The 27,757-nt window shown below is 41.5% G+C and overlaps 5 protein-coding genes across 6 annotated transcripts; 2 read left to right on the forward strand and 3 right to left on the reverse strand.

The window, feature by feature from the left end:
• Nucleotides 1-823: 823 nt before the first annotated feature.
• Nucleotides 824-7,597, reverse strand: LOC111239138 (elongation of very long chain fatty acids protein 4-like). The gene is made up of 8 exons (XM_022768939.1): nucleotides 7,592-7,597; nucleotides 5,619-5,676; nucleotides 5,327-5,514; nucleotides 4,355-4,435; nucleotides 4,073-4,129; nucleotides 3,850-3,964; nucleotides 3,641-3,768; nucleotides 824-1,128 (listed from the first exon to the last, which is right to left on the reverse strand). Exons 1-8 carry the CDS (start codon nucleotides 7,595-7,597, stop codon nucleotides 961-963), a joined length of 801 nt encoding a protein of 266 aa, XP_022624660.1. The 3' UTR covers nucleotides 824-960.
• A 329-nt stretch (nucleotides 7,598-7,926) lies between these two features.
• LOC111239144 (selenoprotein Pb-like) lies at nucleotides 7,927-11,683 on the reverse strand. Of its 2 annotated transcripts, none has more exons than XM_022768945.1 (5): nucleotides 11,593-11,683; nucleotides 10,734-10,992; nucleotides 9,703-9,915; nucleotides 9,196-9,304; nucleotides 7,927-8,963 (listed from the first exon to the last, which is right to left on the reverse strand). In XM_022768945.1, exons 2-5 carry the CDS (start codon nucleotides 10,958-10,960, stop codon nucleotides 8,631-8,633), a joined length of 882 nt encoding a protein of 293 aa, XP_022624666.1. In that variant the 5' UTR covers nucleotides 10,961-10,992; nucleotides 11,593-11,683; the 3' UTR covers nucleotides 7,927-8,630. The 2 variants fall into 2 exon arrangements, with proteins under 2 accessions (XP_022624666.1, XP_022624667.1); XM_022768946.1 differs by having other exon boundaries at nucleotides 10,734-10,988; nucleotides 11,593-11,624.
• Nucleotides 11,684-13,540: 1,857 nt separating this feature from the next.
• Nucleotides 13,541-17,689, reverse strand: LOC111239128 (THAP domain-containing protein 1-like). The gene is made up of 4 exons (XM_022768926.1): nucleotides 17,254-17,689; nucleotides 16,791-16,950; nucleotides 15,706-15,881; nucleotides 13,541-15,406 (listed from the first exon to the last, which is right to left on the reverse strand). Exons 1-4 carry the CDS (start codon nucleotides 17,401-17,403, stop codon nucleotides 15,023-15,025), a joined length of 870 nt encoding a protein of 289 aa, XP_022624647.1. The 5' UTR covers nucleotides 17,404-17,689; the 3' UTR covers nucleotides 13,541-15,022.
• Nucleotides 17,690-17,933: 244 nt separating this feature from the next.
• Nucleotides 17,934-21,522, forward strand: toe1 (target of EGR1, exonuclease). Its single transcript, XM_022768927.1, has 8 exons — nucleotides 17,934-18,299; nucleotides 18,487-18,527; nucleotides 18,721-18,817; nucleotides 19,064-19,222; nucleotides 19,390-19,503; nucleotides 19,709-19,857; nucleotides 20,014-20,176; nucleotides 20,356-21,522. The coding sequence occupies exons 1-8, from the start codon at nucleotides 18,186-18,188 to the stop codon at nucleotides 21,091-21,093; spliced, it is 1,575 nt and encodes a 524-aa protein (XP_022624648.1). The 5' UTR covers nucleotides 17,934-18,185; the 3' UTR covers nucleotides 21,094-21,522.
• Nucleotides 21,523-25,502: 3,980 nt separating this feature from the next.
• On the forward strand, nucleotides 25,503-27,655 carry tmem53 (transmembrane protein 53). The gene is made up of 3 exons (XM_022768929.1): nucleotides 25,503-25,704; nucleotides 25,887-25,990; nucleotides 26,121-27,655. Exons 1-3 carry the CDS (start codon nucleotides 25,650-25,652, stop codon nucleotides 26,820-26,822), a joined length of 861 nt encoding a protein of 286 aa, XP_022624650.1. The 5' UTR covers nucleotides 25,503-25,649; the 3' UTR covers nucleotides 26,823-27,655.
• Nucleotides 27,656-27,757: the final 102 nt, after the last annotated feature.

Genomic DNA, 27,757 nt, shown 5'->3' on the forward strand with positions numbered 1-27,757 from the left:
GTCTGCCCCCCTGTTGAGTTTGGAACAGAGGCTATTCACAAGCAATATGCTGCTGGAGATAAAAGGGGAGACATGGATAGTCCACAGAATGGGGGAATAAGTGATGACGGCCAGGGGGAAATGTAATGTAAGGGCAAAAGATGTGTTGCACTTAGTCACTCCTGTAACAGCTCTTTCATTCATGTCCACAAGGGGGAGCGGATGAGACACAGGCAATTATATCTCCACATCATGACAGATGGGGCAGGGGGTTATTTGCGTGGTGGGCTGGGGCCTCCCTGTTGGTAAGAGGGATTAAACTGCATGGGGAGGGAGACCCTGATATAGAAAAAAAAAAAAAAAAAGAGGGGGAGGAATAGATGGAGAGAGCAGGATACAGAGCTAATGGCAGCCAACAGTTGATTGGCTGTGACCACCAGCCAATGGATGTAAGAGGAGAATAAAGCGACTCCAATAGTGATTAGAAAGTCTCATCTATTAGCAGCTGGGGGAGGGGAGTGAGTTAATGTGAGGGTTAATGTGTGTTGACTGTGCTTGAGCTCTTGTACTGGATGAAAGAAAAGAAAGAATGAATGGAAGACGCTCATAAGTATAGTAAACATCTGTGTGCGTGCACGTGTGTGTGTGTGTGCATGTGTGTGTGTGTGTGTGTGTGTGTTAACAGCACAAATATGTCAAAACACACGTTTGGTTTTACTCTTAAAAAATCATAAGTATGCTCCACTTCTCAGTTTGTGTAGCTTTTCATACACATGTTAATGTATTTGCACATATGACAAATGCAGTAATTAACATAACATAATTAACATGAAGTAATTAACATATCAGAGAAGTATAAATTGCTTTTTTTTTTTATTCCTTCTGTCATCTCTCATTTTCCCTGTTTTCAGATCCTTCCATCTCAGCTCTTTTCTCTCCACGGAGCGGATCATAAACACCTGACGTCTTTTCTTCTTCTGCTCACGTCTTCTTGGTCTTCTTGGCGAGGTAGCTGTGGTAGTAGAAGTTACTGAAGAGAGCGATGAGGCTGAGAGAATAGGCCAACACGACCACGTTCATGGAGTCGGGGAAGTCGCAGTCGGCGAACAGGTTGTAGGTGGTGTGGATGGTTACTATGAAAAACTGGAGCTGGGAGGGCGAGAGACAGATGGACATAAATAATAGAGAGAGAGAGAGACAATAGCTAGCGGCAGATTGTCTGAGCACTCTGCGTGATCAGAAACTGAGAAAGACACTGAAGAAATACAAAACAAGTGACCTCAACGTGACCCGCGAGACAGGTGGACACATGAATCTGCTCTTATTCTAAATTATGATTTATATAATTACATGCTTTGCACTGATCAATAAAGCAAATTTGACTGAAAGAAAAAGGAGAGGAAGCACTACAGCCTAATTAGCATCAGCCTGGTTCCCTCCACAAATAGACAATGGGATTTTTTCATAGGTGTTTTGATTATTGCAGAAAATAAGCAAAAGTTTATGACACTTCCACGTTTTGTTCAGCAGGATAATCTTCACAAATGAACCACCATCACCACTTTTATGATTTCTGAAGCATAAATACAACCACCAGTAAAATGCTAATGTTAGCTAGGCTATAAACACCACCACTAAACTTCCAACTTGTGGTTTTATTTGACTCTTACCTCTTCTAAAAAAGCTTTTCCTCTTACAAAGTTAGACATAGTTTGATAAATCGTCACTATAAACACAACGAGCCTGTAAAGATGGAGTGGATCGGTTTTCGTGTTTGGTCATGTCCACGACAATGTCTCATTTAGCCACTTAACCAGTCTCTTTTTCCACAACTGAGGTATTTATTAACTGACGTGTTTCATGTTGCAGAATAAAATGTGAAAATGTCTTGAGCTTGTGTTGACCACACACCTTATTTTCAGGCATCTAACCAAAAACCCTTTCAAAAACCCGTAGACTTTGGGACGAGGGAACCGGAAGCGCTAAAATGCTAATTAATGTCTGGGTTTTAGGACGTGACAGACTGAAGGCTTCAGCTGGCTACTTTTTTTTTTTTTTCTTAACTAATGCTGAAAACAGTACAGCTCATTTTAATAATAATAATAATTTCACAGTAACCACTTTAACATTTTTATTTGAGAATGAGACAGAGGTGGTTGGCTGGCAGCAAACATGCTAGCTAGATTAGCTTGCTAGCAGCTGCTTGGCTCTAATCTTGTGTGGCAGCTCTTGTTTTACTGTAAATAATACATAGTGTTTATATAAATAAAGTTGATGATAGAGTTTACCAGTGTGTTGCTACAGCTTTATGTAGCAAACAGTGTTTATTTCCTTCATCAAAAGAAGAGAAGAAGAACTGGGTAGTTAGCGTGAGCAGTCAGACACAGACACGAACGGCAGTCTTAGCTGAAAAAGGAGGCATTACAGTCTCAGGGTGGAAACTGTGAGTATAATGAACATAATGGATATTGTGCATCTAATTACACATCCCACTCCACACCACACACCTCCCCTTTCAATGTATACAATAATTACCTCTCAAAAGAACTAAAGAACCCGTTGACCCCCCCACCTTGCCACACACACATATACATATATATATATATAAATATATATGTACGCACACAGAAACACAATCTCTAATCTCCCCAATCAGCTCAACTATTTTAGCTTCAGTTCACTAAATTGTGAAGCCAAGTGTGACGAAGGCTTGGGGGTCATCACTAAGGTCAGTACAATTATTGTTACATAATGGTAGTCAGACACCATACTGACCTATATATGCTGCAGCTATATAGAAGGAAGAAAGAAGAAAAAAAACACCAGAAGATGCATTGTCTCTTTATCAGCTCTACAAAAAGAAAACAGATGGTGCAGTAGTTACTGTAGCGGAGGCGCATCAGTGCTGCTAATCTGTCTAGCTGTGGCAACAGCCAACCAGAACAATGACGAGCCAAGCCGGTCAAAACTGAATACTCCTAATCTCAGATATGTTTCTTAAACCCAAACACTCATTAGAGGGAAAGATTTGTTAATAGACAAAAAAAAATCTGGTAACTATAATCTCACACACAGTTGAAGTCAGAAAGTTTACATACAACTTAACCAGATACATTTAAAACTTTTAACATTTAATTTTAACTAATTAAACAATTACCCGTCTTAGATAGGTTTTAGGATCATTGCAGAATAATAGAGAGAATTATTTATTTCAGCTTTTATTTCTTTCAGAGGTGTGTCAGAGGTTCACATACACCTTGTTTGAATTTGGTGGCATTGCCTTTAAACTATTTAAATTATATAGTGAATTAAAAGCCAAGCAATCTGTCTGACTTCAACTGTACATGTTGATGAAAGTGATATATTTTATTCAAATATGCTTAAACAGAGTGGGGAGGTTGGCTGTCCTTATGCTGCAGATGAGTCTCTTTGCTTCACAAGCCTCCAAAATGATCCGACTGAATTATGCTAAAACATAAACAGAGACAACTACCAGAATCACCCAGCGAGGCGACCCGAGATGCATTTTGCCGCATTAACATAGTAAAGTGGTGCATTTATGGACAAAATGATCAGAATGTGAAAAATGATAAGATGAGATAAGTGAACGTTGAAATGAATACACACACACACACACACACACACAGAGGCGGATACTGACCAGCTGCAGGGAGGTGAGGTAGCGTTTCCACCAGAGGTATCTGGTCACGCCGGGTCCCAGAGCTGCCAGGCCGTAGTATAAATACATCACTACATGGACCAGGGAGTTGATCAGGCCGATCAGAAAGGCTATGGACAGACAGGTAGATAAATAGACAAAATTTGCGCAATTTGTTCTATTTTCGAGACGTTTTGTGAGGTTGTACTCACACTGGCCGCCAGCCACATATTTAACCCCGGCCCACCAGTTGAAGATCATGGTGGCGTGATGGTAGACGTGCAGGAAGGTCAGCTGACCGTTCTTCTTCCTCAGGATGAAGAATATCTGAGAGGCAGACGCACAGTAAGATATTGTGTTTTTACAAACTATTGTATGTAAGTTTTGATCATTTTGAATAAGAAGCTTTTCAGGTTGAAGTTGTTTTGCACTCACAGTGTCACTGAGCTCGATCACCTTGGAGAAGTAGAACCACCAGCACACTCGGGCCATCTGTGCGACGGGATGAATGAATACGTTATTTGCCTTTTTCTCATGATCCATTGTTCAGAATGCATTCAGGTTCAGGTCAGGTTGCAGAGAGAAGAATATACTAATAATACTTTTAAACTTAAAATTTAGGCCGTACATGAACATTGAAGGTGGGAACTTTGAGCCTTATCTTTATCTAATCTTATATCTGCCTCATAAAGTGAGATGTAGTAAAAAACAGATTACCCTCATGGCCAGTGGGCTGTCGCTGTAGTCGACTGGCTGGCACAGCAGACTGTATCTGGCCGACCAGGAAGAGGCTGTGAACTGGAAAGACAAAGGCTGCTTTCATTCTCTCAATCAGCACTGGGACCTTTCATCCCATTCTGACATGAGTGAAGTCACTTCCTGTCGCACTGACGGATGGCACTAGTGGCCAGGACACATAGAAACTGTGGGATCCCCTGAGATTTACATCTTTCTGACCTCACAGCTGTTAAACCTACAAAAAAAAGACGTGTTATTTTGTCCACTGGGGGCAGCAAAAACAAGCTGTGGGCATAAAACCAACGTCCTATCACCTTGTAAATGTGTGTTGATGTGTTGTCACGTCCATGACTGTGTAAATGCTCTCTGTTGTTTCTTGTCTCCATTATGTTTCCCTTGTGTTTTTACTTATTTTACACATTTGATTTACTTTTATTCATTTTAATGTGGTTTGTACAGCACTTTGGTCGACTCAAGCTGTGTTTAAATGTGCTCCAGAAATAACGTTGACTGGACTTGCAGCTGTCCTACATCAGTTTTTCATCTTGTATATTTTATCCTTTGCTTTTATTTGATGTATTTTGATTTGATTTTATTCATTTGATTGTGAAGCTAGTTTCTATGAAAAGTGCTATAGGCCTATAAATAAACTTTGCCTGCTTGATAGATGTTATTAGCCAACAGCTTCTTGTTTACACACCCAGCATTAACATTCATTTGAAGTCATGTATCTGGTCTCCATAAATCCATAAGTGGATGAAAGCAAATTAATTCTGTTTTGAGGGTTTGTGGAGTGTTTTCACTGGAGCCAGCTGTCCACTGCTGCGGACAAAAACGATGCAAGCATTGAGAGTGAAGTTACAGGTTTTAAAATCAAAACAATTAGCTGAAAGGCGCTAAAAAAAAAAAGCTCCACATTAGGAAACACTGGCTCTACATCATCCGCATTACCTCGTAGAACATGTAGGCAGACAGGCAGACCATGGCGAAGTTGTAAACGATGAGGACAGGTTTGAGGTTGACCGGCTGCCTCTTTGCCATCAGCTTCGGCCCGGCCCATATAACGATCAGGTAGCACAGGAAGATGCAGCTGATTGGACCAGGAGAGTGGACCAGCAGCCACTTGTCTGTTCTCTTGTCTGCAGACAGATAAAAAAAAAAGGCAGAGGCATGTCTGACATAACTACCCAACGACATATATCACTGGAGTAATTACAACGATAAGGTGAAAATAAAGACTTGCCTCCATTTTCCAGGATCCCTTGGTAGAATAACTGGACTTTCTGCCACAGGGTGAGAACCTGCAAAAACACACGAGCAGGAGAAACTCTGTCATCACCTTGTGAACGCAGAACTGAATCCAACGCTGTGAGAGAGGTGCAACTGAAAAACATGGCCGATACAAACAAGACAAACAGTCGGAGGCCAGAAAGGAACGAGTGACCGAAGTCTTTAACGACCAATACAAGTGGAAATTTAAACGTAAAATTGTATTTTTATTTTTATTTCTATTTGCTTGCTCAAACTTGTATCAATGAATAAGATTGATTTACATATCAACAGCATCTGCTTGTTGTTATTTCTGTTCTTCTATGTGAATAAAGTCGTTATCGTCGTGTGTTGAAACAAACTTCAGCAGAGGCCGGAAGTGCAACAACAACAAAAAAAGTCATTTTGAAGAAGTGATTAAATTCTTCCACTTTGTAAAAAGCAGAGAAAAGTGTCATTTAAATGTTCGTAAACTGCAGCCCTCTGTCTTACATTAAGAAGAAGACCTCACTACAAATTTGATTAAGCCACCCAGAGACGATGTGAGGATTATAATTCAAGGATTATGTTCACTAATCCAAACGTATCTCTTGATAATGGATAATAACTAATAATCCTCTTGATGAGCGGCTACCTAATGTGGACGCCAGGGTGATGAATTGCCAGCAGTGATTGAATTATGACAGTGCTGCCATCTAGTGCTTGTAGACGGAAGCTCAGTTCTTCTCTCCCTCATCTAAAAGTTTCATGTTTTCCGGTTCTTTTTGCGGAGACTTGAACGCCCCCTGAGGTTTGGTCGGTAAATGTGAGGCTCTATATCTGAGGAGAAATTCACATCCTAAAGTTACACTTCAATTATACTTGATCGGTTTTTGAATTTAATTTGTATATAATTAAACTAAACATGTTTGAATTTGAACATTTTTGACACATACATTAATTAGCAGAAGGTTTATTAAATCCTGGAAGTGTGGAAGAAGCTTTGACAGAGCATTTAGGGAGATATGACTAATTAATGAATTAATTTAGCATTTGAACAGTCAAATTACGAAATAATAAATGTAGAAATACAAAATGTAGTAAGCCTTTTTTGATAAGGGTGCGGGTGGAGGTTTGCACTGAGGGAAAGGACTGCAGAAGGATTATTCCTACTTCCTAAACATCTCATAGCAGATCAATACACCTCAAATCACAATCTAATTTTTAATAAAAATATGATAAACACACGTAATCACACCTTCCTCTTTTCTTCCTCTGCTGTTTCTATCCTCAACTCTAACACCCAACCTTCTCCCAGCGAGAACATATTTCATTATTTCATGTTATTTTGTCTCTATTAAGAATTGAATGAGAAGATGAAGCCCGCTTGGTCTTCACTGCGCCCTCAGTGAGTCTATTGAAAGAAGTAAAGAAAGAAAGAAATATTTTAAGATATTTCTCTATCCGAGCGTTTTGTTTTGACGTTGCCTCTGAACGTCAGTAAAAGCTTCATCATTGCATCGGTGGAAGTAAGAGGCTGTGCGGACGGAGCTAAGTACTTTAGCCTCTTCACGAGGATTTACAGACTGAAATCCCCGACAGAGCTGCGAGCAGCCTGCTGAGGGTTCACATGTCGAGCGCTGCTGGATGGAAATGTAGAAGAAAACAACAGGAACAGGGACGTAAAACACATCTGAACATTACAAAAACAGACAAGAATATGTGGAGAAACATCAATATGTTGTGAGAGTCCGCAGCGAACACAGCTGGTGTTGTGACTCATGGGAACATGATGACAACCAGTTTCCCCCTCAGTCGTGTTAATACTGATGAGCTGTTAATCTGTTACCTGTGTGATATGTTGATTCAATCAGCAGCAGGAAATAGATTAACTTGTCAAACTGAAACATGTACACGTCATTTTAATAATGACAGATGGGCGCGAGAGCTCTGAGAAAGTGACCTTACCTTCATTGTGATGGTTCTGATGTTTCTCCTCCTCAGCTCGTCCGCCAGTCAAACCGCATCTCCACCACGTGTTAAGCAGCACTGAGGTAAGAAGCCACCTGTTCTGTGTGTGTGTGTGTGTGTGTGTGTGTGTGTGTGTGTCTTTGGCTTGACATATGGCAGTGTTGTTCCCTTTACACTTCTGCAGCAACCCAAGTACTTTCCAGCTAAATCCCGTCTAACTCAGTTTCCAGTAAGCATGAGTGTAACTATAGGAATTTCACATTTCATGATAAAGTTAAAAATAGATAAATAAATAAATAAACGAAATAAAATAAATCTAAGAAGTCTTGTAGTTCTGATGTCAAAGAGGATTTCTTTATCATAAAGGAAAGAGGACACATGATTCCCCAGTGAAGGCTCTGGGCTTCACAGGCACAGACAGTATCGATGCTTTCAGTGATTAAATGCATCTTCTCTTTAAACCAAAACAACACTCTACAGTTGCTGCTACATTCAGGAGTACAAGTACAGAAAACATGTAAAACTGAGTAATAATGTAGGTTAATCCTGTAATACAGCTTATTACACTAAAGTAAAGCACAGTACTGACACACTTTGTTTGTTCTTCTATACACTTTGTTCTTCTCCTCCAGGTGTTCTCCAGCAGGAAACAAAGGATTAAAGGAAACTGAACCAGGAGGAGAATCTAGTTTAGACAGGAACCCGACCCGAGGTCTCCGCTGCAGCTCGCACCGTCCTCTGGCTCCGCGTGGACCGACAGTGTCCGTCGGTCCGCCCCACCTCTCCACACACATCCACCTGCAGCCTCCTGCAGCCAGGCTTTATACCGCAGGCTTCATTAAGTGGAGACGGTGGGGCGGAACTGTCCACTCCGTCCACGCAGAGCGGCGGGGTGCGGAAGTCCTGGAGGAGAGACCTCAAGTCTGATCACGCTTCAAAACGGATTCAACTGCTCACCTGATCATCCTCAATTATTCCTATTAAAAATAAAGTAACTGACTATAATATAGATTATAATTAATAATAATTTAACTTCCTAACGACGGTGGTGATGATGCTGAGGATCGTGATGATGATGATGATGATGACTGAGAGGATGAAGATTCAGAGTTTTATTCTGAGTTGTATCCTGCACCTCCTGGGACTGATTGTGCTGGTGATGATGATGATGTTGTTGATCATGATGATGATGATGATGTTGATCATGATGATGATGGATGTGCTGATGAGTTCCCGGGTCGTTGTCTCCCTCCGCTGCATCATCAGTGTCCAGCTGGATTGTGGGTGATGCGGTTGTTTGTCTGATGTCCGCATCCTCCGTCTCATTCCTCATGACGCTGTTCTGGTCACTTGATAAAGTAGAATTCGCCTGGGAAAGATAAATGACCTGCTAGACTTACATCATATTTATTTCAATAAATCAATCAATCAGACACACATTCATGTGGTCCATCATTAATATGTAAATTTTAATTAGTACAGCTTTAATTAAAAGGCAACATTTTATTTATTGAGTGAGAATTACCCTCCTACTCACAACCACGTGTGTTTGTAACTATTTGCGTGTGTGTGTGTGTGTGTGTGTGTGTGTGTGTACTCACAGAGCAGTTGCAGATGTTTTTCTGATAAGTGGCTCTGATTGCAGCCTCCACGTAGGGGTAATGCAGGAAGCTGTACGGCAGCACTATGTGGAAGGTGAGGAGACCACACCTGGAGGAACGGGAGGGAGAGTCTGAATGTAGATGTGAATCACTGAGCTTTAACTGGTCCCTTCTTTATTTTCACAATACGATGCGTAAACAGATGATATAGTTATAATTTGTTATCTTTCATTTCTTTTTTGCATCTCATAGCTGCGCTTTTAAAATTCCTTCACAGGAGATACTCTAGTTTATAATCCAGAAATTGGAAGTTGGAACTTTGTATTATTAATGCGGAGCAAAGTCAGAAATCATGACATAAGAACCTAAAAAGTGGCAAAAGAATATTTTATGCATTTTGATGTTCGCTCTCTGGTTTTATCAAAGAGCTGAGACACAGCTGAGGTTGGTTTTATATAAAAGAATCTGAACTTGCTCTTCCCCTCCTGAAGAGGTGACTGACCCTACCTGTCGTAGACCAGGAAGTCGTCTTTGTCCCCATCCAGAGCCTCCCACACGTCATCCTGAATGGGCGACTGCTGGTACACAGGAACACCGGGGGGCGCTCTTCTCTTCAGCTCCCAGTACATCGCCCTGGAGTGAGCCTCCTGCTCGTTCACGATCATGAAGGACACCTCCGTCAGGTTGCTGCGGTTCAGCCTGTCACGCAGACCTTTAATGCTGCAGAGAGAGAGAGAGAGAGAGAGAGAGAGAGAGAGAGAGAGAGAGAGAGACAGAGAGAGACAGAGAGAGACAGAGAGAAGAAAGAAAAGCTGGGAATGACTTCACCTCGCTGCTGATCCAGACATTGAACTCTTCTCTGAACCTTCTCTGGAGATGTTCCTACAGGAAACATCTTCCACTCCAAAGATTATGTTTCGCATTTTTACAAAAAAAAAAGAAAGAAGTGAAGCTGTGTTTTGTCTGTGCGTGATTCACAGGTGTGTCCACAGACACATTGTCTTTGCATAAACCTATTCCTTCTATCTTTAAAAATAAACATGGTTAAAATGTGAAATATGAGAGTGGGCCCTCTTCAGGCCTTTATGGGTCAGACTCACTTGACAGGCTTTTCCACACACAACCTTTAAACATACACACAGGGTCATTGTACATGTGTTTATTCTGGATTGCATTAGATCATCAGATTCTTTATTTGTGTGTTAAATGAAAGTGTGTAAATGAGAAAAAGCTGAAATGTGTCTAACTCGAGCAGAACACACACACACATGATTTGTTGACTGGCATTATAATTTACTACACAACATTTTTTACACTGAATGTGCAGCAGCTCAAAGTTTCATATAAAAGGCATTTTGCCAGGAAGAAATTAATATTAAATAACAGATACAGACACATAAAACACAAAGACTCATGACAATCTTTGATCTTTGGTGAGTTGTGCCGTCGTCGCCTGGAGGAGAGCTGCATGAAGCTGTGAGCAACAAGGTTATTGGTTTGTATTTTTGACATTTAAATTAAAAAACGTGTTTTCTTACTTGGAGGCCTGAGTGAGACAGAACTGTCAGCTGGCCTTCAGCAGCGCCACCACTACCACATCCCCCCGCAGCTTTTGCATAGGTGCCTGTCCCTTGATCTCCCAGGTGGGGGCGGGTTTGCAGATCCTGGAGGCGTTATTGTCCCCCTCCACCATCAGGGTGACGTGCGAGGCCCACAGCACACCTGGCAGGGCGGCGTACAGCCACAGCGAAGAGAGCGAGCGCATTGTCCCTCCCTGGCCGCGAGGACTCACTCTGTCTGGGGAGAAAGCCGCGTGATGACAGGTGTTACAGTGACAAGAAATACTCACAAGGTGAAGAAGTCGGTAAAGTTGAGTGTTAAAGCACATTCATGTGATGTAACTGGGACTGAGATGTTCTGAACGCAGTGTGCAGCAGCAGCAGCCCTGAACCAAATGGCCACTCAAGTCTGATCCCGGAATGATTAAAAGAGCACACTCTCTTTGTTTCCCTCATCACATGCGGAGATAATCAGCAAAAACAAGCTTATTGTGGGTGAGCAGCCGACAGACAGAAGAATGTCCGGAGGAATGGACGGACGTGCTGGCAGGCCGACAGGCAGGACGAGACAAAGACAGGCAGGGACAGAGACTCTGTGCTGTCTGGACAAACTGGGTCTCATCACATATTGTCAGATAATTGAAATTACTTTAAGTTTAGTTTTTAAATTGAAATGTTGATCTCAATCACTCAGTCAGTACGTCACTGTCTGGAAAAACGTATTGTCGTTGAAAATTAATGTGAAACTAAGATTAGTTTAAAACTAAATCATACCAATCTGATGCAGAAGAAAAATAATTATACAACTCTTCAAAATAAATAAAAGTTAAACTCTTACCTCTGGCCTCTCGCTCTGTCCCGTGACCCACAACAACAGACAGTAAAAACCCCTGTTGGTTTTAAAGCCTTTGGGGTTTTCTAAGCACTTCCCCCAAATCAAACAGAGAGGGGGAGAGAGAGAGATGAGGAAGAAGAGGCGGAGATGAGCAGAGCTCGGTAGACAGAAAGGGAAGACGAGAGAAGGAACGAGAGAGAGAGAGAGAGAGGGGGAGAGAGAGAGAGACAGAGAGAGACAGAGAGAGAGAGACAGAGAGACAGAGACAGAGAGACAGACAGACAGAGAGAGAGAGAGAGAGAGAGAGAGAGAGAGATAATAGGTAATGTCCTGCTGGTGGGAGATTTAAATGGCAGAACAGGATGTGAATCACTGAAACAAAAAGCACGTAGAACATTTTATTCCTTTAGAGGAACATTTAAAAAAAAAAATAGACACCAACTAGAATTTGGTGTAAAATATTTGACAGTAAAAATCGAACCGGTCTTCCTTCATGATGGTGAAGTTTGGGTTCACTCAGTCACCATAGCACCTGGTGTGTAATCTTGAACAGATTTAACTCATATACTAAAGAGATAGTGATATAAATATATAGGACTACAAGTTGGTAAAACTGCTGAGGTCAAAGAACTTTAATTTGAAATTCCCAGTTATTAATTACACCAGTTTCTCTGCTCAGACATGAACATTTCCCATTTCAATACTGAGTACACACAGCATACAGTATGTATAATAATATAATAGCTGCTACAGAATGCTGTTTTGCACTTACACAACTAACTTCTCACTGCCTCCTGCATTGATTTTATTTTATTTAGCTGTGAGCACCTTTCTGTGTTGCTTTGTGGGTGCACGTCAACAGCGCACTCAAAACTGAAGCACCTGTGCGGTATGTGCTCACCGTGCATACCGACTTTCAGACAGCAGTCACTTATCCAATACAAGCACACTACACATCTGAACATGTTTGTTTTCCTTTTCTGTTAATAGAATCATCAGCTGGACTTTCCATTAGAGTCACTGCTGATCCCGGTTCAGTGGATACTCAACGTGAAATGATCATTTTAACCTTTTTAACAGAGTCACTGTAAGTTCCAGTCTGATGAGCCACTTCTTAAACAGAGGCTGTTGCAGAGCAGCAGTGTTTACATACTGCAGTTATCACTAAGAGGCTTTTAGCCACATGGCTTTTAATGTTTATAGCCATGCTAACAGCTAACAGCTCTAGGAGTGGCGGCGTCTGTCGGTCCAGCTCTTTGAAATAGACTGAAACATCTCAACAACTTATGAACAAACTTTGGGGAGCACCTGACTTTTCTTCCTTCGGCACCACCGTGAGGTTGACAGTTGTAGTTTTAGGTTTAATGTCTTAACAACTATTGGACAGATAGCGATGACATTTTGTAATAACTTGACTTTTCAGATAGCGCCACCGTCAGGCCCAAAGTGTGACTGCCACAGTATCTGGTTTATGACAAATATCTGCGAAAACAAATGACATTCCCATTAGCATTAGTTTACTGATAATATGCAAATGTTAGCATGCTAGCACTCTGAACTAAGATGGTGAACACAGTAAACATACCTGCTTATTTTTAGCATTATTAGCATTGCTTTTACGTTCATGTTAGCATATTGACATTAGCATTTAGCTCAAAACACTTCTTTCCTTACAGAGCTGCTAAGCCTGACTAGACTCTTGGTCCTATTTACCATGAGAAGGACTTTTGTGTTGTATATTGATCTCATTACTGAGTAATATTTGCTTTACTATGCGTGAGTCAGGCTTTGGACTGTGCAGAGGTGAATGTCACCACGACAAACAAACCCATCGTCCCACTCTTGCATGAGGCAAGAAGCCAGAATCAATGAAAGTCAAAGTGATAGAAACTGATGTAAACTCTTCTGTATACACGTACTGTACAGTACTTTAATGTACTGGTCAGTCTAATTAAATCTGTACGCGACGTTTGAAATTTGTCGAATACATCTTTCAACCTTGGTGTTATCTACATTACAGTTCACCTCAGGTAACAAACCAGCTGCAGAAAACAAATATCTAATCTTTCACGTGAGTGATTTGCTCAAAGTCCAAACTGGGCCAAAGTAAAATTCATTCTTTGTTCTATTCAAGGTAAAAGATAACTTCAACAGAAGCTACACACATCAGTTTAATTTCAGCTCTAATCTCACCAGAGGCGTGACGCCATCGAGGCCGTTTATCTGCTACAGGCCGTTGGCTGATTTGCAGTGTACGACGCCTTTAGATGTGGTGAAACATTTTGTAAACACAAAACCAAAGAATACACTTCATTCTTTACGGTCACTTTATTTTTTTTTTTACACTGCGAGTGTTTGGGATACTGAATGTCATGAGACTTGCTGAGATCAGCTTGAGCTTCTTTGATAGTCTTCGTGGTAATTTCAAATGCACTGCAAATGTGAACACGTCAAGACAGAACAAACGTCCAACTAAATGAAATTTAAAATCTATCTAGTGTAGAATTACACCATTTATTTACCAATGGAGGATTTACTTTCCTTGACTGAACACAGCTCTAAACATGTGCTCCCTAATGAAATCTATCCTTTGTGACTGATAGAAGATTTTGGAACCTTCTGGAAAAAGGTGAAGGTTTCAGTTTTGCAAATGTGATCAAAATACAGTACATGACTCAATCAACCCTAACTCTGACTTTGTTGACAAAATTTCTATGATTGTAAAACAGCATGGTGTGAGACCAGAACCCACTGATTATGTTTAAATGGAAAAATAATCCCGTTTGTGTGATGCTGCTTTACACTCACCTTCAACAGATACATATTGAGTGAATTTTACCATAAAAAAAACCCCTTGCCTTAAAGCCAGTCCTTATAATATCAGAATACTCATATCCTTACGCAGGATATGAGCTTATTTTCTCTCTGTACATTTGAGAATACTAAATAAAACCAGTTGTATTGTGCATGTAAACACTGTCAGTGAAACACACAGTAATCCAGGCTTTGTGTAAATTATTTCTACACTTACAGACAATCTCAACCTCTCAGACGTACTCTGCTCTGCCAGGCTGTGTAGTGTGTCTCGTCTCATGTTCAAGATTATAGTGTAGCTCAAGCGGCTTCAGGGTAAGAAACACCATAAGCGTAAACCTAGGCTAGCTGCAAGCCCCAGCATCTCACTAAGCAAAGCCATGCCTTAGTAGTGCAGATCACAAGCACAACCAGGTGACATTTAAAACCTGTGAACTTACGATCTCTGTCAAGAGAAGCATACGTTTATATTGACTCTTTCATAGATGAGATAAGAAGAATAACGTGCCTCATCTTCTTTCACCTGATGTCAGATCTGCAGATTTCTAACACAGCAAACTCTGCACATTCTTCCTTTGGTTAGAGTGAATGGATCATGTGACCGCGTCACCTGCCAGGATCAGGACAAAACACCTATCAGTTCTTCCTCATCATTGTCCCCAACACCTTCTGTGGGACTGTCGCAAGTGGCCATGAGCCCGAGTCCCAGCTCTGCCAGCTCCTCACAGCTCATGTCAGTCGTCACCATGATCTTAGTCTCCAGGCGATTACACAGAGTTCTATATGATGGTAACGGATATCCCAGCTCTCTCAAGTACTCGTATCCTTTGGTACCAACTGCACAGCGGATCTTTCGGGCCTTCAGGATGGTCTCTGGAGACCAGACAGCCCGGCGGGAGCGCTTGGTGAGGGACAGAGCGCGAATCTGATCTTCGTACAGGAAGTTCTGGAGGCCCTTCTCGATCCGGTCCAGACGATAAAGACGTTTCTTCATCTCCTCTGCCTGGCACAGACAGAGAGGGAAATGGTTTGTGAGGGCTAGAACAGAAAGCACTGCTGCACACTTCAATTTATGATTCTTCAAACGACTTCGTTTCTCAGCTTTTAGATCTTAGTCACATCAAAGTCAAGACAGCTGACAGATATTTATAGCCAGTAATTAAATAACCAGGCGATGAAAGCTTATGTAAGCTGTAAAGCTAACCACCACAGATTTCATAGGTCTGACCCAGTGACACTGTTTCAGCATGCTGCCACTTCAGAAAGGAAAGAAGTCAAGAAAGACACCAGCAGTCATCCCACCTCCTTCTGTAGCCTTGCAGTGTGCTGCATCTCCTGCTCCAACTGTTTCTTGAGGAGTTGACACTGTGTGCAGGGCTGCTGGTCCTCGCCTGTCCTGTCTGCATCATCCTCCTCCATCCCAGGCAGAGGGGTGCGTCTGGCATAACCATGGTCCCCAAAATTCATCTCTTTCTCCACTGGGACACAAAGCATTGTCTAAATAGAACGGTATTTCCTCCTTGGGATCTGGTACATTTTTAATGTTACACCACAGTTTTTAAAGAGATTACTCTGTATTAAATCAAAGTTATAACTCTAAGGTATTTCAGGATAATAACATGACTTTGATGAAGATGCACTGATCTGATTTTTAATTGGCAAATTAAGCTAGTCAGTTTTAGGCCACTAGAGGGCAGAAAAACATCAAAGCTGACAGATACACAACAGACACAATTTATAAAGGTGTTTCTGATAACATGTGACCAAAAGCCTATTTACACATTCTACATTACCATTAAATTGGGGTCATGATTCAGGCTCCTGAATGTAAGTTCAGTGGTAACTCCCCTTTAAGCTCTGTTTTGGTCTCCAACAACTCCAGAGTAAACAATATGTCTTTACTCTGCTACATGCTTCACTACATCCATCAACAAGGGTTTGATGATGAACGACAATGAGCTAAAAGTGGGTAAAAACCTCCACAGACCTGCGGAGCATCAGCAATTCTTATTTCACAGAGACACTTTACTTAACTTTTATCTAAGAAATCACCCTGTGTCATTTTATGCAGATGAACTGAGAAGCCAGCTGTGTACATGTTGTTAAGACATTGATAACATTATGAGAAATTCAAAATATAAGTACTAGTGACAATCAGTGGTTGTCTGAATTAATGTTGTATTGAATTTGTTAGACTTCAAGGTTTCTGTTTGACTACACAGCATTATCCAGTACGTTTACTTTTTCAGCCCCGCAAATGCTTCCTGAGAAAGCAGATGTGCTTGAGAAGGTCTGTAAGTTTAGTACAGTACCAAAACTACCCTGACCTGCCACATGTAATGTAATACAAAGTAATCAAGAAGAAATTTGGCAGTGTATTCAGTTACCTGGATCAGGTTTCAGGGGCAGCAGGATGTACGGAGTGGTGACTGCAGGGTAAGGAGGGTCTCCAACACTGAACAGAGTCGGGATGGCATTGGGCTTCAGCTTCTTTCCCCCAGCTGGAGACCTGGCTATCTCCTCAAACTGGCTCTGCTCAAAATGATCCTTGGGGAAACAAAACACATGTACACTTATCCATTTTATCAAACACAAGAAAAAGAGAAAAGAAAAGAAAGATCATGCATACAGTGAATGCAACGTTTCGTTAGGTGTGGCAGAAGGAAGGTGATTATCAACTACACCAGGAGATAATTCAGCATGCAAATAAATAAATACATAAATTAAAGGAGTGACTTTATTTTTTGATGCACTGTCCTATCCTGTTGAACCTTTGATCTTATATTGGACTGAAAGTGCTACTGATGTTAGCGTTAAGACACAAAGATGACAGTCTCGGTGTAAACTTACCTGACAGAGTCTGGAGTGAGGAGTTGGTTCAAAGTCACGACGGCAGTTCACCACCCACTTCTTCTTACGGACAGGGTCTTTGGGGAATCTAAACAGCTGTTTGCCTATGCTGGTTGAATTGGAGCAGTTTGGAGCGGAGCAGCCACCCATTGCAGCAGTTAAAACATACAGCAAAGCTAAATTTAGCAGACGTTAAGTTAGCTTGGCTGGCAATGGAGCTCAGCTGGGGATTTTAATCATTACTTTTAGCTAACTGCTAACGCGATTTAAAGACGGGAAAAGTTACATTCGCAGCAAATGTTCACTAGTGGAAACCGGAGGGCTGTCCTACATATGTTTACATAGGATTTAATGGATACAGTTTAAAATAGTTTATGTAAGATAAAATGTTTCTTACTTTGTTTGAGCCAAAATGGCGCACTTCTCGTCGATGGTTGAATATGGTGACGTATTGTTTATATGTGCCTACTGTAAATGCCTGCCTGAAAATTTTATTGAATAGCAAAAAATAAAACACAGAAAGAAAATTACAATAAGTTTTCCACAATGTATAGTGAAGTTTCTATTTTAATTAATTGTGAATACTTTTGTGCGTATATATAGTGACAGACTATTTTTTTATTTACGCTCCGGTAAAAGTCAAACTACTATGGGTAAGACCCCAAGAAGCACGTTGAAATGTTTACGGTTGAGCCGCTGTTAATTGTCGATCCGAGTGAGTGGCAAGAAATTAATAAATGTTAAAATAATTAGAACATTTATGAAGATAAAATAACACGTAAGCAGCAAGCTAAGCCCTACAATGAACACCCTTGCAAGTTAGTTAGCTAAGCTAGCTAAAATTGCAGTTAGCATCTGTAACTGCAGAAAACGTTCCAGCCGCGAAAAAAGAGCCGTTAGCTCTTTACTCAGTAAATTACGTTGAGATCAACATGGCATCTTCACTGGTGGTTCCGGTCATTGATGTCCAGAATGATAATTTCAAAGAGCTTTGGCCTGCTATGGTAGTGGCCATTAAAACGTCGTCCTTCGTTGCACTAGACACGGTAAGTGCAGTGGTTTGTGTGTGTGTGTCTGTCCGACCAGCGTGTACCTGACTTATGAACTAGTTTTCCCTCTTCTGTATTATCACTTGAGAGACACAACTGGGGTCGGAGATAGGCTCAGGACGTGCATCAAAATCACATATACTAAAATATTGATACGTAGTAAGTGGTCTCTGTGTTGTTGTAGGAGCTGAGTGGTCTTGGGAACCGGAAATCCTTGCTGGCCGAGTGAGTAAAGACATAAGTGATCCTCTCTTCCTCTTCACTTCATTCCAACACGTACACCCACACACCTGAAACAGTATCAAGTGACCGTTGTACATATGTACATAGGTTTCTAAGTCAGAGTCATACATCTCTCACTGCTTTTTGGTGTTTGCATACCTCTGAGTTGGCCCTGACTCTGGCTGTGATGTTTCAGATCCATAGAGGACAGATATAAAGCCATATGCCACGCAGCACGCTCCCGCTCCATCCTCTCCCTGGGAATTGCCTGCTACAAGAAACTGGACTCCAAGGTACAAGATGATGCCTTATCCAACAGCCTAAAGGTTGTGGACACTGGTGTCCGTATACTTTTGGCCATATGATTTATATTAGTGATTATTATATATTAACAATGAGCATGACAGCAGCTATACAGCAGAATGCCAATTAGGTTGTTCTCAAGCAGAATTCTTTAAATCTACATGTGTTACGTCTGTGAATTTATCCTCTGCTGCCTCTGTCTTTTATCTTCCCCTCCCCTCTCCTCCCTTCCCCAGGCTGCAGACACATACCTGGTCCAGGTGTATAACCTGACCCTGCTGTGTTCGGAGGAGTACATCATAGAGCCCCAGTCAGTCCAGTTCCTGGTGCAGCACGGATTTGACTTTAACAAGCAGTACGCTCATGGAATCCCTTACTGCAAGGGCAATAATAAGGTGATGATGCCTACATGCTCCATGCTCTTTTGTGTCCTGTGCCCACTGTGTTTTCTGTTCTACCTGTCTGTAGCATTGTAACAAAGAACACTGCGAAGGAGATTTGAACTTCCTCAGTTTATTATTTGATTTCTGGCTGTGCTTTCTCTCTCTGCCCTCTTTGTTAGGGAGGATCGGACGACCGTGGTGTCCACATCAGGGCCTTATTCACTGAACTGCTGCGTGCCAGGAAACCCCTGGTGCTCCACAACGGCCTCATCGACATGGCCTTCCTTTACCAAGTATTATCTTTATCTCTCGGTTCCATTCCTGATGTTGAATGTGTTTCACCGGTTTTCTTTGCAGTAGAAATGTGTAAATCATTAGCTGTGGTAAAAACAAGAGTGCATACAGTGACAAAAGTTTAATAATTGGTTTGTATTGGGTTTGTGTCTTTCTCACAGCGTACAGTTTTTATCTCATAACTGTTGTTTTCTCTCTCTACAGAGTTTTTATGCTCATCTGCCCGAGCGCCTGGCCACCTTCACCGCCGACCTGTCTGAGATGTTTCCTGCTGGAATCTATGACACTAAATATGTCACTGAGTTTGAGCTGCGGCTCCCTGCCTCCTATCTGGAGTATGCCTATAAGAAATGGTGAGTACGGGTTTATAATAAAGTATCGACTCAAATATTCACATTGTCAACAGTTTGAATTGACCCAGATCTACAAACAATTGAAAACAGTGTCTCAAAAGCATCTGCTAAGCCTCTGTAAACTCATAGATCTGTTTTATGTCCTTCAACTTCCAGTAAGCTGGACAACAGCCGCAGTTTGACCTCTGGAGGGACCGGACCTCATGTCCATGTAGAGTTCTGTCCATACACCGGTCACATGTCTGCTTACGTGGACTACAGAGAGTGTCCAGCTGCGGTTTCTGCTGAGGGACAGACTGACATCTGCCAGCGCTTCTCTGTGAGTTTGAACCTTTGTTAACTTTCTGTTTGACTAAACTTCTCACACTTCAGTGAAATAAAGACCTGAGGAAAGGTACAGTCCTGTTAGCACATACAAGCCAAGTTGTCAGCATGTATTTGTATGTTAATATTTTTATTTACCTTGTCTTTCTGTGTGTGTGTGTGTTTGTTTGACAGGCATTTGGCTGGTGTCCAAATGGTGCCCAGTGTCCATTATCCCACGACACCGACCTGATAATCCTGCAGGATGAGAAGGGCAAGGAGGACAAGAGGAAAAAGAGGAAGAGGCACAGAGAGAAGAAGAAAGGTGGAGGAGCGGTCGCAGAGGGCTCCTCCACCTTTGACAGTGCCCCTGAAACCAAAGTACGCCACATGGAGGTGGATCAAGAAGAAACTCCAGGTGACCATCAGAAGGCGACTGCTGGTCCGTGCACAGAAAGTGATGGAAACGTCCAACAGGAGGAAGCAGAGAACGTGAAAACAGGGAACGGAGTGTGTGAAGACAAACCGGACGCCAGAAACTCTGCAACAATAGCCACAACTGATGAGGACAGCAACATGAAAACCAACGTGGACGACAGCGTAGAAAACAGAACAGCAGACGGAGGAAGAGAGAAGTTCAGCGACCGCTCGCCCGGGACTGAAGCTCAGAAGAAGACTGAGGCAGGAACGCACCGGGCGGGGTTCGACGCCTTCATGACGGGATACATCTTTGCCCATTCGTGCACCCTCATAAAGAAGGAAGGAGCGGGAGCTGTGGAGGAGAAGGACGGGCAGTCGTGGCTTTCTACCTGTCTCAATAAGGTTTACCTCAGCGGCAAGGCGGCTCCTCTCAACGTGGTTAAAAGCACCTTCTCCAAGTCGTCCAAGGCCCACACGCAGAAGATGGAGATAGTGTGGGGAGGGAGAATGTAGTGTGCACACTCACACACACAGCAGGACAGTTACAGCTTACACAAGTGGAGGTTCACGACTTCAGTTTTTAGCCATGCTAGTGGTGCGGCTCGATGGATGACGATGTCTTTCCACCACTTTGATCCAGCCGGAAATATCTCAACACCTCTGAGATGGATTGCTGTGAAATTTCGGTGTTCATGGTACGCAGAGGACGAGCCCTCTGACTGTTCCTCTGGAGCTACCACGAGGCTGACATTGATGTTTTTTTAGTGAAATATCTTTTTGATGGATTGTTGGAAAATTGGTCGAGATGTCCACATGGCACCATCATCAGGTCAAAGTTTAAATGTGTTTAATGGTCCAACACCAACCCTCAGCAAATACCTGCAAAACTAATAATATTCCCAGCAGCCTCAGCTGTACTTTAAGTTCAAATATTGTCATGCTAACATGCTAAACTAAGATGGTGACTGTGCTTAACATTACACCTGCTGAATATTAATATTAACATGCTAGCACTTTCACCGTGAGCATTTTAGCATGTAGAGAAGAGACTTTTTTTCTGGGGAGTTCCTTTGATTTTCCACGAACAGTCTGTAGTGAGAACGGTTCCTTATCATATAATGCACTGACGAGTTGATTCATTCATGAGTCAATCCATAGAAAATTAATTAGCAACTATTGTGACAATCGATTCATTGTTTTAGGAAAAGATGTCCAACAGGTGATTGTCCCTCGTTCTCAAATGCAATGACTTGTTCCTTTTTTCAGTCTCACATTTTAGTAACTTACATTTTGGGTTTTTTGACTGTTGGCTGGACAAAAAAAGACAATTTGATGAAAGTATAAGGTGATGGGCATTTTCCATTGTTTTCTTGTGTGATATACAACAAATAATTAATCAAGAAAAAAGTCAGATTTATTAATAAAAGAGTTCCAGCAGGAATGTTCAGTCTCACAGAGTTGAGAGTCTACAGAGATTCAATGTGGTTTTTCATCCACGTTGGTTTGTTTTATTCTCCCATCTTGATTTTATTTCTTTAGCAGACCCTCTCTCGATCTTACCAATCAAACTGTAAAATTCAGAAACTTTGGAGAATAAAGAAAAAGAATGAATAATGGCATTTAGTGACTTGGGACTGTAAACCCACCGATATATTACAACGCAGACGCACCTCTTCTTATTTCATTAGCTGTTACGTCTCTGTGAACCGCCAAAGAGAGATGAGGTGGTTATCCATCATTCCAGATTTTGTATAATGACCTGTTGCTGAAGTAAAATAATGTACGTCTCTTTAATAATGATTCTTTTGTCTTTCTTTCAGTCTCAGCTTTATTCTATTAAAATCTCCAGCTTCAATCTTGCTGCTTCATCAGCCGCTCAGGGACACCATGAGGATCAGCATTAAAAAAAAAAAGGAAAAGCAGCGTAAGGAGGAACATAAGGAGCAGCAAAGAGAGGGGCATAAGGAGGACTATAGGGAGGGACATAACCAAAAGCAAAAGGATCAGCATAATGAGGAACATAAGGAGGAACATAAGCTAAAGGATTAGCATAAGGAAAAGCATGGGGGAGAGCATTAAGCAAAGCATAAGGATAAAACGAAAGGAAAAGCAGATGGGTCAGAAGAGAGAAGACGATAATAAACAGGAACGTCCATCCCTAAGTTCATTGGCGGGATCTGCTGGAGTGGAGGAGAGGGAGCTCTGGCATTTAGATCTTCATTGTGGTCACTGTCTTCCTCATCTCTCTGGGGGGGGGGGGGGGTCGTAGAGGATTCTCCTGAGGGGGGAAAGTTTTGATGGTTTCTTTTCCATAAAACAGGCTTAAACAGGATCAATACATCAATACCATGTAAATTGAATGTATAGCCTCCTCCCACACCTTTATATGTAATGTGTGATATATGTTCACACTGCTTTTTCATTGATGCAACATTTCAATCTGTGTCAGGCAAACATCCGTGTGAACACAAAGCAGGATGTACACTGACAGAAAAGAGACTATATAAAATAACCAAACGCTAATTTACTATGTAGCCCATTAAAAAACAAACAAACAAACAAATAAACAAAAAAGCAAACACAGGACAGGACTGTAGCCATAAAGGATATTTGTGAATCACAGTCTCCCCATGCTTTACTAATTACTCATTTTACATTTCAGTATAGTCAGTAAATAGAAAATGTAATTTCCTTTGTGATGATATGTCTCCCCCTAGTGCCGAAGTACTGAGCAGTTTCCTCAAATACAGAGGTTGGTGGTGTTGGGCCACCTCGTGCCCCCAGGACAGATTCAGCTCAGTGCTCCTTGACATTGATTCTGTGAGTCTCTGAACTCCAGTGGAGGAGGGATGGGAAACCATTCTTCCAAAAGGTATTCACTCCTTTGTTGTGTTGATGACGGAGGTGGACATGTCTGCCTGCCAACACGATGGCAGTGGTGGAACAAGTCAGGTCGCATGTAAAAGTAGTAAAACCACAATTTAAAAATACACAATCACAAGTATATAGTGTGTTATATTGTTAGATTGTGCTCATGGTGGAGCTGGTCAAATGGGAGCTGATTCCAACTAATGTGTAAACTTCGGGTAGTCCAATCTGTTGCAGTGGCTCCTATTTTATGAACCAATCACATGTTTGTATGTAAAAATCTTAATCTGCAAAGTAACTGGTAACTATGGCTTTCAGATAAATGTAGTGTAGAGGAGTAAGAAGCATAAAGCAGCATACAAGTAGAAAATATTTCTAAATTGTCATAAAGTACATAACCTGAATAAATGCCCTTAGTTACTGCTTCATTACCATTTGTCACCATTTCAGGTCCCCTAGTGCCCCTAGTGTCTGTTTGCCGTTTGTGACGCCTGTGTGTCTCCAGGGACCGCGCTTTTTCACAGTGTATTCAGGGGGCAGGCAGCTAGCGGATCAAGGGGAGATGCCTATGATTTGAGACAAAAATAAAATCGCGCTGAAACCATGCAGGAATGCAAAGTGCACCTTTAACTTGAACTATCACGACGTCTCGATGGACAATGTATTAACTAACATTAACGCTGCGCATTACACTAACGCAGATCACTTAAACTGGGTCACATGTGGAGAACCACAAACCAAACGTCATTAGATTAACGTCGATTAAATTCACCTTTTTATTGGGCTTTGACTGAAAACCTCCACGGGCTAACCGAGGCTGACACAGGTTATCAGCCCAGCGGGACCAGGTACCGTTAGCATAGCAATCGCTAAGTTATCAGCTAACATTAGCACTAGCTGGCTAGCTTGGTTAGCAAGGTGCACCTTAAACTGAACTGTGATATTAACATGGATGCTAATTTTGGCTAGCCACAAATAGGCTTAAAACAAAATCTATTTACCGCAAAAAAAATTAATTGCTGACTCCTCTGAGTGTCTTTTAGAACAACTGAACACCGAGCAAGACATTTTCAGGCAAACAACATGTTGGAGCTAACTTTGATGAACTGAAAACACAATAAGTCAAATGTCAGACACATCGCTCTGACCTCATCTGGATTAACAAGCAGAAGAACTATTTGTGAATAATTGTTTGATATTGTAAATTTACATCTGAATATATTAAATAAAAGTGTTATAAAGTCAATAGTGGTGTGTATGTTATTTGTAGTTAAGTTTCCAACCCTACTTTAGTTGAAAGACTACATACAGAGACTTAAAAATGTAATTTGCATTTCTTCAGTATATTATATTTTATGAGAAATGTAAGAAAATGAATCTGAATCATTAAATATTGTATTTAGATTGTGCTTCTACAGGTTTTTAACATTACATACTTATAGATTAAAAGTTAACACAAACACTGCAAGTTGAAGTTTGAGATGATTTTAATCTGTTTTACACAGTATTTTTTACTTTGTCTTCCAAAACAAAGGGTTTACTTTACAATATTAAGCATGTGTTAATAGATACTTAATTTTATTATTAGGAAAAAGTTTCTCTGCAGAACCTTTAGTGGCGTCATTTTATTGATAGTGTTTGATCATAATAATTTAGGAAAAATCTGTAAAATAACCGTTTTTCTCTGCAGAACTACGAGTGGCATTACCGTATTGAACGTGTTTGATCATAATAATTTAGGAAAAATCTGTTTTTCGCTGTAAAAACTTGACTCTGGGACAATATATACTGACACAGCCTCTTCTCCTAATCTCGACAGAGCACATAATTAAAGTTACATAATTCATGAATCATTATTCCGTCTCCATAAGTGTTTTTGAGTGTTTTTTTTGTAAAACAACACAGCAGTTTGTCAGACTAACTCCATGGCAACAAAGACTTCCGGTTTTACTTGGAAGAAACAGTAGCTACCGTTGGACACAGGGGGGCGGTAATGCGACATTAACTTGACGCCGCTCACCAACACGAAGAAGAAGAAATGCTCCGGTTGGGAAGAAGAAGGACCGTAGTGACACTTATAGTCCACCGACCTGTCTGTGCTTTGCGGTCAGTAGCTTGATAATCATCCTCTCGCCGACAGCCCAATGAACCAAACGTTGACGTTAGCGAACGACAGCAGCCGATAACCCTCGCGTGCAGACATGGCAGACGATGAAATAGACTACAACATCGTATTTCCAGATGCGGGGACGTCGGGTGAGCATCATTTCATTGTACTAGTGTGTTCATGCCTCAGCTAGCTCATTAGCGTACATGCTAACATTATAAAAGCGTGAACGCCGTGAAAAATCGTGCTAACCCGCTTGTTAGCTTAGTTTATGCTAGCCCACCGTGGCAGATCTGCTAACGCACTGCTTTATTGTCTGTCTCGTTTTCAGAGAGACACTGGCAGGGGACAAAGGAGCCAGTTGTGATACTGTTGGGCTGGGCTGGTTGCAAAGACAAGCACCTCTCCAAGTACAGCTCCATCTACAATGAACAGGTTAAAGCTCAATAGCAAATCTCTCAAGCTAATCTGCTGTCTCTATTGTTCCTTTGGTAGCAGAGTGGCATCATGAAAGCTGTGCAAACCTCTATCCACTCATTTCTTTCTTTGTTTTCTTCACTTGTAGGGATGTGTCACCGTCCGCTACACAGCTCCCCTGAAGACGGTCTTCATCTCAGAGTCGTTTGGCTACAAGGAGCTGAGCAGCACAGCCCTGAAGCTGCTGGAGATCCTCTACGACTATGAGGTGGAGAACAGCCCTGTTTTCTTCCACATTTTCAGTAATGGCGGCTTCATGCTGTACCGTTACATTGTCGAGTTGCTGCACAGTGACAAACAGTTCAGCTCCCTGTGTGTGATTGGGGCTGTAGTGGACAGCGCCCCAGGTAGTGGGAATGTCCGAGGGGCCCTGCGTGCACTGACGGCCACCTTAGGGCCAAAAATAAGCCCTTTTTTAAGGTATGTCCTCTTAGCACTTTTTGCAGTGACTGTTTTCCTGTTGCGAGTTGTGCTGTACCCCCTGACCAAGTACATCCACAAGAACCACTATGACGCTGTGCAGGAGAGGCCACCTGCCTGGCCTCATTTCTACTTGTACTCCAAAGCAGACCAGGTGATCAGGCACAGGGACATTGAGCTCTTCTTGGAGAACCTGAAGCAGAAAGGTGTCCCCGTGGACAGTTTTGATTTTGTTTCCAGTCCCCATGTTGGTCATTTCCGGGATTTTCCTGAACAGTACGCTCTTAAGTGTCGCGATTTCCTGGTTGCTTGCATGAAGGACTCAGAAGGGACTGAGATGAAGAAGAGACACCGGGTTCAAAACCAATGAAACTTGGAGAGTCCCTCACAGGATTTTGCAAAACATCTGTTAAACCGTCTTTTCCAGATTTTGAAGAGAGGTGAAGAAATTTGATTTTTTTTTTCCTCTGTGGTCTGAAAAATCTCCAAAAAAATGAGTCTGAAAATTTTGTAAAGACAGCTGGATTTTGCGCTGAATTCGTACAAGATCTTGGCAAAGTTTCTCTGTTTTCATCTGTGGGACAGTTCCAGAGATGTGGTCTAGGTCTGCCGTGCTTAATCCATATCTGGAAAACCAGCCATATTAAACACTAACTCACATATCTACTTGGCACAAAGGCATAACCCTGCCTACTCAACAGTCATGCACCACATGTAAAAATAACAATACAAACAATTGCTATACACTGGTAATTTGGTACTTAAATTGTATTTAATATTGCTGTGAAATGTGATGAATTGTAGACTAGTAGTAGTGATTCTAAACTGATAAGACTGGTTATTGGAAAATAACAATCTTTATCTTCTATTTATAAAATTTGAAATGTATTTATGGTTTTAATCATTAAAATGAAATCACAAGGGTGCTTGAAATGAAGGCGGCTGTGACACATTAAAAAGATTAATCACATAATATGTTTTCTTTGAGTAAAAAAAGAAAAAAAAAATCCAAATTGTTGCCTTAAGCAGTAAATGCAATGTATGTATATTTTGGTCCAGAAATTGTAGAATATCCAACCCTAATATGTGATTACAAAATTGATTTAGCGAAACGGAAAAGTTGATTGACAATGAATGTATATGGCCAGCACTACCTATGTGTTCTTTTTAACTGATGTGCCTTCAATAAATCAGAATGCTCACAGAAAAGTATGTCAGCCTAATTATTTTTGATAATGCCTGCTTTGTTTCTGCCATTTAAATCACAGGAAATAGATTCAGCAGTGATGTCATTCTTCACTCCAG

The sequence above is a fragment of the Seriola dumerili genome, unplaced genomic scaffold, assembly GCF_002260705.1.
Source record: "Seriola dumerili isolate Sdu_G_001 unplaced genomic scaffold, Sdu_1.0 BDQW01001892.1, whole genome shotgun sequence".
NCBI lineage: Eukaryota > Metazoa > Chordata > Actinopteri > Carangiformes > Carangidae > Seriola > Seriola dumerili.